General features: G+C 34.4%; 1 protein-coding gene across 1 annotated transcript; it reads left to right on the top strand.

Moving 5' to 3' along the window:
- Positions 1 to 4,040: 4,040 nt before the first annotated feature.
- On the top strand, positions 4,041 to 10,215 carry LOC142609550 (uncharacterized). Its single transcript, XM_075781159.1, has 7 exons — positions 4,041 to 4,684; positions 6,241 to 6,378; positions 6,496 to 6,738; positions 7,118 to 7,231; positions 7,621 to 7,803; positions 9,056 to 9,273; positions 9,714 to 10,215. Exons 1-7 carry the CDS (start codon positions 4,118 to 4,120, stop codon positions 10,051 to 10,053), a joined length of 1,803 nt encoding a protein of 600 aa, XP_075637274.1. The 5' UTR covers positions 4,041 to 4,117; the 3' UTR covers positions 10,054 to 10,215.
- The last annotated feature ends 2,910 nt before the right edge of the window (positions 10,216 to 13,125 follow it).

Below are 13,125 nucleotides of genomic sequence, written 5' to 3'. Positions count from 1 at the left end.
AATATAATTTATATTTTATATTATCAATATCTTAAATTAAGTTTGTATCACTGTTGTAAGAGGCAAAATTTTAAGCTAATTTTAAAATGCCACCTCAAAATTTAGTGGCAAATTCTAAATTAATGTCATTAAATTGATTAAATTAGATGATGACATGTGTCATCCAAATTGACATCACATTGGCAAATCAAAATTTGCCATGTGTCATTTGACCCACAAGATAAAGATAAATTTCCTATTCAAAATTTATGGATAATTATCTTTATTAAAACAAATAATCAAATAAAATAAAGATAAATTTTCTATTAAAAATTGATAGATAATTATCTTTATTAAAATAAATTAAATAGAGATAATGATTTATCTTTATTGATTATTATCTTTATCAAAATATGATATAGATAAATAGAGATAATTATCTCTAAGAAGAATTTGGGCCAATCAAAAGTCTACTACATGCTTTCAAGCATATCAACTCAAAGTGGAGCTCATCCTCTAAAATTACTATAAATAGAGGACATTCCCTCTCATTTTAGATGGGAAGTTTTTAAGAGGCCCAAGCTCTGGAGAAATTTTGTCTTAAAAATCTTTGAAGAACTTGAAGCATCTTTGAAGAACTTGAAGAACATTTAAAGAGTTTGAAGAACTTGAAGGATAATAAATATCTAACAAGCTTAAAGCTAGAGATTCATTGCAAAGACCATTCAATCTATCTTCCAACCAAAGTCAAGAAGATATCTTGTTTGAGTTCTTTGAAGTTCTATTGGAAGTAAGCTAAAAAGCCTCCATAAACTTCAACAAACCCAAATCTTTGAAGCTCAACGGATCAAGCTTCTAAAGCCCCGAAGAACTTCAACCTAAAAGCCTTCATATTCAAAGACTTTAAGAACAATAAATCTCTAATATGCTCAAAGGTAGAGATTTGTTGTGAATACCATTCAATCCATCTTCCAACTAAAGGCAAGAAAATTCCTTATTCGAGTCAAGTTCAATGAAGATAGAATCAGAGGGTATTCTTTTGTAAAAGAATTGAAACAAAGATTGTACTCATTATTCATCAATACAAATTTATATTTGCAAACCATATTTCTTTTCACTTGTTTGATTTTCTACAATTGGGAAAATTTGTGTTTACAACTGTATCTTAAGTTATATTATCACTGCCACCCCCAAGTTAGTATCACTGTATTAGTGCTTTAGCGAGAGAAAAAAAGAAGAAGAAGAGTATACGTGCAATCTAGCTGTAAAGTGTGATCCATGTAAACCACAAAAGCTTAAATATTTTCGTCAACTTCAACGAAATATACCTTAGTAAATAGAGTACTCGTTGCTCAAAAAGAAAAGATAAGTAAATAGAGTAGAGATAAGTAAACATAGTAGATGTGGTTGCAGCATAAGGAAGAGGCGGATTTGCACAAAATTGTGGTAGATTTGAGCAAAAAACTAGAGGCTCAGGCAAAAAAAAAAAAAAAAAAAAAGATGTGGTTGCAGCATAATGAAGATTTCTTTCTAGTTATTTACTAAGAATGTTTTTCTCCTTTTCCCTTATTTCTATCTCTATATATGCATCGGTCGGAACGGTTTGTGGGTCGTTTTCAAAAATCAACTCCAACTGTGCCACCGCACTGGTGTCGGAAGGGTCACTAGGTTTCGTTCACCGGCATCGGCTCTTTCGGTCGGCCCAAAGTTCAGTGCGGTTTGGTCGGTGAGGCTCGGTTTTTTCGGTGAGGATCGGTCACTGCTCACCTCTAGTCTCTTTTATGAATATCATATCATTATTAAGCAATATACACTTTAGAAAATATCATAATTTATTTTGAAAATCCGTTTATTTTGGACATAAATTGTTAAAAGATAGGTTTAAGCATTCATAATTTATGCTAATTTGATATTTTTGCTTCACTGTTTTCATACTTGGAAATGCTTTTCACACATGTCTACAATTTTAAATCTACTGTAACGAGATTATCTTGGCATGTACTTTGCTATTTGATATCTAAAAATCTTTACTCATTACAAAACGCTCAACTATTCATCTTTTAATTCATTTGCATGGAGTTATGTAAATGTCTCAATTGTTTCATTAAAGCTCACAATAAACAATTAAACCAATATTGTCTTAATTTTATTTTTATTTTTATTTTTTTACCAAAAAAAAGTTTTAAAAAATGGTTTGGGTCACAGGTCGGGTCGGGTCGACCCACAAAAAACATGGGCCAAGTCACGAGTAAACCCATTTTGCTTCGGGTCAAAAATTTTAGGTTCAGGTTAGCAAATTCTAACCCATTTTGCCATGTCTACTCGGAAGTCAGAACTGGGTGTTTTTGTCATCCTATTAAAAAAAAAAACAAAGCGGAAAATAAAAATACTCATTGAGTGGAGTTTGAATTGGATTATGATTTATGAGATTCAAGGAAAAAATTGCAAATTAACATCAATCTCCAAATAATTTCGTTAGTTAGTAACATTTTAAAACTATTTAGGAAACTAACATCTCAAGTCTAAGAAACTCGATTTTGCTCTTAGAAATCGAGCCTAAGAGACTTGATTTCCTTGAAGCAAACTAGAATGAAGCAAACAAGATACCAGAGCAAAGCAAGAAGCAAGAAGCAAGAAGCAGACATGAAAGACAACAACCCAAAAAAAAGGCGTTGTAAGAAAAACAACAAACCAACAACCAACCCAAAAAAAAACAAAGCAACAACAAACCTAAATTTGCAACCCCACGAACCCAGATCTCCCTAGCCCAATCCCTCGGTTCAAACTGCGGCGAAGGCCCCAGGCAGCGGTGGCAAAGGCTCCGACAATCATAACCACCATCGACAGTGGTCCGATCTCAACCTCTGCTCTCGAAACTTCCATGGCCAAGCTTTTGGATTTGGGTATATTGATTTGGTCTGGAGAATGAAAAAAAGAAGGAAGAATGGGAATGTAGCTTTTGCAAGACCTGGAACTTGAGTCTCAAAAACTCGAGTTCCACGAAGATTTTAATCCAAAAGTGAGTATTAAAGAATCAATTTGCTCTGGTAAACTCAAGTTTATTAGTTTTGAGATACTAGTTTCCTGAATAGTTTAGAAACCTTACTAACTAACAAAATTGTTTGAGAATAGGTGTTATTTTGAAAAAAAGAGGTAATTTTCCAACTAGCATGCATTTGGGAGAGAATATCATTAGTTAGCACGCGTTTGAAATAATTCAGTAAAATAGCATCTCGAGTCTCTTAGACTCGAGTTCACTGTAGCAACTCAAGCTTAAAAGACTCGATTTCTATGTGCTGGCACAGCTGAGGTGGAGTGGGAAATCCACGTGGAACTTGAGTTTTATACACTCGAGTTTCATTTTTCCTTCAATCCATTTTTCCCTTCTCTCCTTCTCTATTTTTCCCCTTTGCCCTCTTCCCCAAGGATTTCTCTAACTCTCAAAACCCCAAACCCACTTCTGAAGACAACAAACCCATAAAAAAACCAAAACCAAAACCAAGCAACAATATCAGACAAGAACATCAAACCCAAGCGCGCTTCAGTGCTCGGATCAACAATCCCAAACCACTCTGGTGATGAGATCAACGAACCCAAGCTTAGGGAGCTGCTCTGGTGCCCAGATCGTGATTTTTGGGTTTGGGTTTTTGCTCTAGTGTCAAGATATTATGAATCTGTGGGTTTGGGTTATTGCTCCAGTGCCGAGATTTGATGAATTTGTGGGTGAGGTGTAAGGAGAAAAGGAAGAACAGAGAAAATGAAGGAAAGAAGGAGAAAATGAAGAAAGTGAAATCAAGTGTCTAAAACTCGAGTTCTACGTGGTTCTATGTGGAAAATCGTCCACGTAAGTATATGAAAAAATTATGAACTCAAAGATTAAAAGCTCGAGTTTTGTATTGATCTCGAGTTTTAAACGCTCCAGATGCTAGTTTTTCAAATAGTTTTGAAATGTGACAATTAACAAAATTCTTTGATATTTAAGGTTAATTAGAAAAAAAAAATTTCTTAAAAAAAATATCGAGATTCAATGCAAACCCCGCCTCCCCCATTTGGTGTCATTGTTCTTTAACTTCTAACTTCTAAGCTGCCACAGCCAGAAAGTGAGAGAGATCACTGCTCACCCTTGCATAGCCCACACATGTTCTCCCAATTCCTCCAACTCTCACCATCATCCACGCAAAACCTTTTCTTTAACCCATTATCCCTCCCTCACTACCCTTCTTCTTTCCACAAAATCCCATTCAAGTCCCACCCTTTTCTCCTTCCAAAACCAAAACCCCTCCTCCATTTCCACCCTTTACTCGCATCTCCACCAAGCAACCCTGAGCCTCTACCCACCGACCAATCATGGCAAACCCATGAAGCCCAAGAAGCCATTTCCGAGTTTCTCCAAGGATTCGGGGTCTCCCAGGCCGATTCGGACTCCATTTCTTCAAACTCGCCAAGGTATTTGAAGATGCTTGTTGATGGGGTCAGGGATTTGGACGAGCTCTCGCTGTGGGGTTCCTGCGGAGCTGAAGGTAAAGACTTTGCTGTTGCTGGAGATGCTGTTGTTGGGTTCAAGAAGAAGGTCCTTTATATAGCCAAGGAGAAAGGTGATAATGGCAAGGTTGCGTTCTTGGAGAGTGTGGGGTTGAGTCTTTCTGCGGCCATGAATGTTGCGCGGTATTTGTCTGCTGAGTCGCTTCCTGCTCTCGTTCATAAGGTGAGAGAGACTTCGAGAGAAATGTCCAAAATGGTTGCTTCTTTTGTTTTATGTATTAGAATGTTTGTTGGGTTCTTTTTTGTTTCTTGATTGGTTGTAGATAATGGCTGTGAATCTCTGTTTAGTTGCTGAGTGGGAATGAAAAACGATTGTGAAGCAATGGCTTGAGGTTTAAAATGAGTGTGTGTGTTTCAAATTATAAAATTTGAAGTAGAAATGGAAAACTATGCCATTGGGTCTGGTAAACGAGAGGAGAAAGTTCAGGATTGTTCATTTAATTTTATTTTGAACACTAGCCGAAACTCGAGTTTATCATCAAACTAGATTCAATTTCCAAGCTTGGTTCATTTTTTTGTTTCCATGTTTTATATATAAGCATTTTTTTTTATACATGTATACATATTCATGAGGTTGCTCACAAATACGTTATTACGTTTGAGCTTAGCTTATTTAATAGTTTAGCCTAAACATTTTTTTGATAAGTTAAGCCTAAACTTAGGGCCTGTTTGGATTGAGGGGGAAGGGAGGGGAGTGGAGGGGAGTAGAGTAGAGTTGGCTGAAAATAGGCTAATTTTGGGCCAATTCTATTCGACTTCCCCTCTCTCCCCCTCAATCCAAATGAACCATTAGGCTTGAGCTTGGCTCATTTGATAAATAAACAAATATAAATAAATTTTTTCCCAAGTGTGCCTAATCTGTTCATAAACAGTCCAGTTCATTTATAGCTCTATATGCTGTGAACACTGGAATATATCTCGAACAACAAAACAACTACTTTTTAGTTATTGGTTTGAAATATTTTTGCTGTCTCTCTTTGACACGGTTAATAGTAAATCTGGAAATTGGCCTGAGATATTATTTCTTTAAAGAAATAAAGTCACTCTTAGGAATTGTAAGCTTGACCATTTTTTGCCACCTTCTGGTCATGATTTGTTAGGTTGGGAGGTTAGGAGTATGGATTTTTAACATTATTGTTATGTTGTTATCACAATTTTATGCTATGAGCTAGAATGCTACACAAGAAGGATTAGTTAACAGGCACTGAATGTTGGCAGCCTGATTCTTTGATCCTAGGCTTACACTTCAAGGGCCTTGAGACAGTTTTAATACTCTATTTATTACTCAAATGTAATTATTAGGTACTCAGGGTGTAGTGCTCCTGCCTCTCACATGATAGTACGTATACTAATTAAATTCATTGTGAGACTCACCATTCATGGGAGAGGAGGGAGCATTGCTCTAGGAGTATTGAATACTTGTCCAAAACTCTATAGGATATGATGTGGGGTCTGTCTAGATTAAGTTATTCACTTATTTGGTACCTTGTGTTATCAATATTCACTAAGTCTAAGTATCAATTAATGGCCCTAAGTTATGCTCTTGTACAATAAACTCTTGCAGATTTCTATTTACTTACTCTCTGTTTTTGCCAAATGTTGGTGATTTTGATAATAAGATGATGGAGCAGTTTCATGTTATTGGTTTTTTATCTTATAGATTTTTTTCTGAAATGAATTTCTGCCAGAATTGTTGCTTATTTTGCGTTTCACTTATAGGTTAAGTGTATGAAGGAGCTGTTAATTTCTGGCAACAATGATGGGGGCGGCATAGGAAAAAATGCTCGCCGTATGATGATGTATTTATCAATTCCAATTGATGAAGAATTGCAACAAACATTATCCTTTTTCGAAAAGGTCTGGTATGTCTCACCCAAATTTCGTCATGTATTATGTTGATCTGTTCAGTATGCATATATGTATGTTTGGGTGATTTATGAAATTGTAAGACAATTTTTCAATTTTATGTTGTAGATTCAAGCACGGCGTGGAGGTTTAGACATGTTGGGTTCCAACGATGCTTCTTTTCGATATCTAATCGAATCATTTCCACGACTTCTTTTGTTATCAGTAGAATCCCACATGAAACCTATGGTGGAATTTCTTGAGGATATTGGAGTACCAAGAGGACGCCTGATAAACATGATTCTATTATTTCCACCAATTATTTTCTACAATATTGAGCTTATTAAACTAAGAGTCCTGGCTTTCAAGGAGGTACTGTGAAATTTAATCATGCTTTATGTTATTTTAGCATACGCACAAAAATGTATTGTGGAATGCTTTGAAACATAAAGTTAGGTTTTATCCATTGCATTATGCAATGATAGAGATGTAATGCATGTGGGCAATTTTTGTTAGTTTTAGTCTCTCATCCCCTGTATGGATATATCTTTTTCCTTTGAATAAGTAACAAAATTCACCGTTTAAGAAGCTTATTTAATATGCATATCTGCTATGGCTACAACACTCTTCTTAATTTAAATATGATAATATTTGTATGATTTTCTAGTCAATATTGAAATTATGTTTCCTTCGTATGTTTCTCTTGTTATGTTGTTATCCTGTCTGTCTATGTTGATGAATTGTCTTGCAGGTTGCAGTAGTGGATAAAGATATGGGAAAATTGTTGCTAAAATATCCATGGATTCTATCTACTAGCATTCGAGAGAACTACAAGGAGGTCCTTTATTTTTTTAATTTGGAGAAGGTATGATATCCTACTAAGTCATGTTTGCTTGTCCAGCCAAGTTTTACTAAGATCATGGCTTTTTTCTTTACATGATTTGTTTTTCCTGGTCAAACATTATAGTTTATATTTTTAAGCATTACAGTATTGCTTGCGTGTCTATTTTAAAGAGGGGCGTAATCTGCAGTGTCTTGTATTGCTAGTTTGCTTTTGCGTTGCTTATGGAAGTAACCTGGCCAAGTCTGGGGGTTCTTATTTCATTTAAGGATATTACTTTTATCTTTTTTTTCTTCCTCTCTTTTGGGAAATAGGTGGGTTGGGAGGGGGAGGCACGGATGCTTTATTGTTTGAAAATGTTGATTAATTACTTTGTATTGGAAATATTGGTGAGCTATTATGCTTTGTGACAGGTCCCTATATTGAGTGTTCACCGTGCAATCAAAAGCTGGCCACATATATTGGGTTGTTCAACCAGCAAGCTGAAGTTGATGGTGGAACATTTTGATGAGTTAGGTGTTAGAAACAAAAAGTTAGGTCAGGTTATTGCTAAAAGTCCCCAGCTACTACTTCGGAAACCTCAAGAGCTTCTCCAAGTAGGTGTAACTGGTTTTATCCAAATTTCTGGCACATATATATTATAACATTTCATTGCACCTTTAGATTGGCGGCAGCTACTTAATGATTTACTTTAGATGTTCTATTGTTTCTTAAGAGAGCACCAAAGCATTTCTAAGTTTCTTTTTTAGTTAAATATAGAATATTGAACTTCCCCGTGTCTCTTTCATATATCATTAGTTTCCTCCCCATTGCATGTTTTGGGTTTGGTTTGTTTATCTATGGGGAGTGTTTTTACATGCATACATATATTTTTATATTTATATTTAATCAGTCTTTGGAAAGTTTCATGGATGTCTTGTTGTACTATGGAATGATTGTCTAAACATTGATCATTCTCCATTTACATTGGGTCAAAATAGCTTAACTTGTCTTGGTAAATAATCAATTGTAATATCTATGTTGGTAAGTTTGCCTAATTCCAACACAAGACTAAAAGCTCTATGTCAGTGGTGCCCTTGAATGTGCTTGCTTGGAGAAATTAAAAGTACTTAGATGCATTGTTGGCTTGCATTGCTTGCAAGATACCCTCCACAATTTGCCTTAATCTCGTTGATTGTGCTTATGGAGCCTAAAATAACAAATCCTCAATTGCAGGTCAATCTCAATTGCTTGTACACATCTGTCATAATATAATTTAATCCAACCATCCATCTCAAGCAGCTCACCTGTTGGAGTGAGACCCATCAAACATTCAGTAGGTGATTAGACTTGAAGTGGAATGAAAATCAAAATGGAGGGGATCTAAATTCCAAATGCCAGTGTCTCTATGATACAGTTGGCAGTCATGAATCAGGATCCAGCTCCAATGAGCCTAAGTCAAGCATGTAAGGGACCTTAAATACGAAATATACATGTATAAATATATATTTATTTAAATTGGTTCAGGGGTTAGTTTACTTTAAAGCATTTTGTAAGTGCCTACTAATCATAGATTAGGCATACAAGAATTTCAACTCATTGAATATAAGGACATTGAAAGTCCTACCTAAAGGCCCATAACATTTTGTTAAATTTCACTACTTACCAACCTTTGCCATGTTCCCTCTCTGTATTCAGTCTCTTCTAGTGATTCGATTGTGATCAGATAAAGAATTAAGAAAATTAGATTATTTGTCAATATCAACCAAGAAGAATGACATTATGTCTAAATGCAATTGATACACATAAAAGTGCAAATCTTTTTGTCATTTAGAGTTCCTTGAGTATTTTTCTAATTTTTATGTGCAGGTCATTTCATTTTTGGAAGATCTTGGGATTGATAAAGAAACAATTGGAAGGATAATTTGTCGCTGTCCTGAAATTTTTGCTACCAGCATTGAGAAAACTCTTAAGAGAAAACTTGAATTCCTTACTGGTATTGGTGTATCTGGAGCTCACGTTCCCCGTGTAATAAAAAAATATCCGGAGCTTTTTGTGTCTGATGTTGACCGAACTTTACTTCCTAGGTATGACTCATACTTAAATACATTAGCCCTGGTTTCCTTAATTTATACTTTTATGAAAAGGATTTCAAATTACTATGCATGATTTTCTACAAGGACATGTAATAGTGATCTTTCACATGTGTGGCTGTTAATACAAATGCATGGCCCTTTTACCTCATTCAACTCTAGGTAACTGATAAGGTAATACTGACATAAGAGTATTACACAATACACCAAGAGCATGTAGTTCTTATCACTAATAGGACTTGCTACCCACAATTTCTCTCATTTGATATTTTTGTCGTTTTGAGAAGTTTGAATTACTTGATGAGTTACGTCAACATCTAGACCATATTTATAATGATTACAATGCATGTATATGGGTTATTTAAAACGATTACAGTTGTTTTAAAAGTTGCCACACACATAAATCTTGTTATTGTGGGTGCTTTTGTATGCAGGATGACATACTTAATGACATTAGGGCTATCAGCAAAGGATATTGCATTTATGGTCCGTAAATTCTCTCCTCTATTAGGATACAGCATTGATGAAGTTTTAAGACCAAAGGTAGAATTCCTTGTCAACACAATGGAGAAGCCAATAACTGATGTGGTGGACTATCCAAGGTATTTTAGCTACTCGTTGGAGAAGAAGATAAAGCCAAGATTTTGGGTGCTAAAGGCAAGGAATGTTGAATGTAGCTTGAAGGATATGCTGGGTAAAAATGATGACGATTTTGCTGCCGATTATATGGGTGTCGGAAGCATGCTTGTTACTTCTCCCATTGCCAAGCAATGAAAGATTAGGTGCTTGTTTCATGGTAGTTACTTTGTAAATATTATACCACAGATTTAAATAGAATCAAGTGCCATTTCATATCTTTTAAGATCAAATGATCAATGCTAAACAAAGTTTTGTAGATTGTAAAGATTATGCATCATTGTCATTCTTATTCTTACATATGGTTTCCTCAAACCACCAAACACCCTTACCATATTTATTTTTCCAAAATCACCTTAGCCACCAGAATATTTGGTAATTGCCTATTACAGACGGTCTCTTTCCCCCTATAGGGCATTGTTGAATTATTTGTAATTGTGGGGTGTAATCCGACGTGGTCCGTATATTTTATTGCTTTTGCCTTACGCCTACTTTGTAATTGTATGTGCTTGGTGTTGGAAAAATAGCGTGGGGTGAACAAAAAATTGATATTTTTTATGTTCACTTGAAGATGTTATTAAAAGTGGTAAAAATCCTGAGTTCCACATAGGAAAGGAAAGAGATAATATATGAGTTTATATGCCCATGAAACAGAGTGTCTGTTACTAAACGTATAATTTTTCGTAGTCTTTTATTCATAAAAACTACTTTCAGAAAACTCTTCCAGTGAAAATATTTTGTGCATTTTATTTTGTGTCAAAGAGAGGGAAAGAGACACTGAGTAGTTCGCAGAGCACAATCTTCTATGCTTCGTTTTCGTGCTGTAGATCATTTTATCCTGAGAGACAGACTCGTTTTCGTGTTGTAGGTCATTTTATCTTGGGAGGCAGACGTCGGTGAGTCTCAAAGCACCACAATGATTGTGTAAAGGACAAAATCTGTTTTAAGGAGATTGTGTCAAACACAAGACTTGATCTGAATCATTCACTATTTACGCATTTGGTTTGTTAGTTTTTAATTATTTGCATATTTTTTCATATATATATATATATATATATATATACACACATTATTTATTTATTATTTTTGTCTATCACATTTATTTGTGTTATTACTTAATAAATGTGATTTTTAGATTTGTGTATTGTTCATTTTATTTTATCACAAAAGTAAATTGTTGAAATATATTCAATAATTTTAATTTATTTTTGTGACAGTGAAAGGAATTTTGTGATGGTTGAAAAACACTAGAACGCAGTTGTATATACACTGCACAAAACTTGAAAAACCTGGGTTGTGTTTACCGCTTACCATAAATATCCACTTATTTATATTATAAATTAATTTATGATATTCAATAGATTACGTGTTTGAATGTGCTGGGAATTTTGATTTTTCAAGGCTATCCAACTTCTTTAATTTTATTATATAATATTAAGATATTTGCCTTACTTGAATCCTTGTTTGGATGGGTTTTGGTTTCATTTGTTCATTCACAGTACGTCTTGGGCTGCTCTGTGTCTTAGATATTTTCTAAGCATCTGATAAAGCTGATTTCGTGCTTGACAGTGTTGGTGGTTTTGATTATGTTTTATAATATTAGGTTAGTTTTGTATCTTACCGTTTATTGCTTGGCTGTATTTTTTTTTTATAGATTCTTTTGTTTATTGTGTTTGCATTGTGTCTGCTCAGTTTATGCAATTAGTTTTACTCTCTATTTTGCACAGTAACATTTGAACATAAATATTTATATTAATTTCTTAAACTTGGCTGGTTTTGAGAATTCAATTTGTTTGAATTTTGTTAAACACAGATATCAAATAAAATTGTTGTGAATTCAGTTGTGGCTCAAACCAGCATGAACTTTTCTGCTATGATTTCTAAAGTGAATATAGTAGGAGGAAATACCAAAAAATGGTGGGTAGACACTGAGGCTACTCTCCATGTATGTTCAGAAAAGAAAATGTTTTCTACCTATAATTATATGGGTAATGGAGGAAAAATTTTCATGGGAAATTCCTCAACATCTAAGATTGAAAAAATTGGAAAGGTTGTGCTCAAAATGACTACGGGCAAGTTTCTTACTATGAAAGATGTACTGCATATGCCAGAAATTCAATAGAACCTTGTATCTGGCTCATTATTGAGCAAAAATGGTTTTAAGTTAGTTTTTGAGTTTAATAAATTTTCATTCTTTAAGAGTGAAATGTATGTGGGCAAAGGATATTTGAGCAATGGCTTATTTAAGATGAATGTAATGACTACTTTTCCTACTATTGATAATAATAAGGGTACATCTTCTGTTTACATGCTTGAGTCATCTAATGTATGGTATGGTAGATTGGGTTATGTTAATTATCATACTTTACATAAACTAATCAAATTAAATTTATTACCTAAATTTGAAATTGATTTTGATCATAAATGTGAAACTTGTGTGGAAGCTAAGATGGCTAGAGCATCTTTTAAATCAATTGAAAGAAGCACCGAACCTCTAGATATAAGACATAGTGATGTATGTGACATGAAATCTGTACAAACTAGAGGTGGTAAGAAAAATTTCATCATTTTCATAGATGATTGCACTAGATATTGGTACGTGTACTTGCTAAGGAGCAAGAATGAGGCAATTGAGGCATTCATGCAACATAAGAATGAGGTTAAAAATCAACTCAACAAAAAGATTAAGGTTCTAAAGAGTGATAGAGGTGGGGAATATGAATCACCATTTGGTGAGTTCTGTTTACAACATGGTATTGTTCATCAAACCACTGCACCTTATTCACGTTAGCAAAATGAAGCTGCTAAAAGGAAAAATAGAACCTTAAAAGAAATGAGGAATGCAATGTTGATAAGTTCCATTTTATCACAGATCTTGTGGGGGGAAGCTATTCTTTTTGCCAATTGTATTCTTAATAAATTGCTTAAAAAGAAAACCAGTAAGACATTCTATGAATTATGGAAAGGTAGAATATCTTCCTATAAATTCTTAAAGGTGTGGAGGTGTTTGGCAAAAGTGGTGGTTCCTATTCCTAAAATGATAAAGATAAAACTAAAAACCGCTGATTGTATTTTCCTCGGTTATGCTCATAACAGTACTGCATATCAATTTCTAATTTATAAGTTTGACATTCTTGACATGCATGTCAATACTATTATTGAATCTAGGAATACGTCATTCTTTGAGGAGATATTTCCATACAAATCCAC

The sequence above is a fragment of the Castanea sativa genome, chromosome 9, assembly GCF_040712315.1.
Source record: "Castanea sativa cultivar Marrone di Chiusa Pesio chromosome 9, ASM4071231v1".
Classification (NCBI taxonomy): Eukaryota; Viridiplantae; Streptophyta; class Magnoliopsida; order Fagales; family Fagaceae; genus Castanea; species Castanea sativa.
Note: the sequence above shows the minus strand (reverse complement) of the source record. Positions and strands in the feature narration are given on the sequence as shown.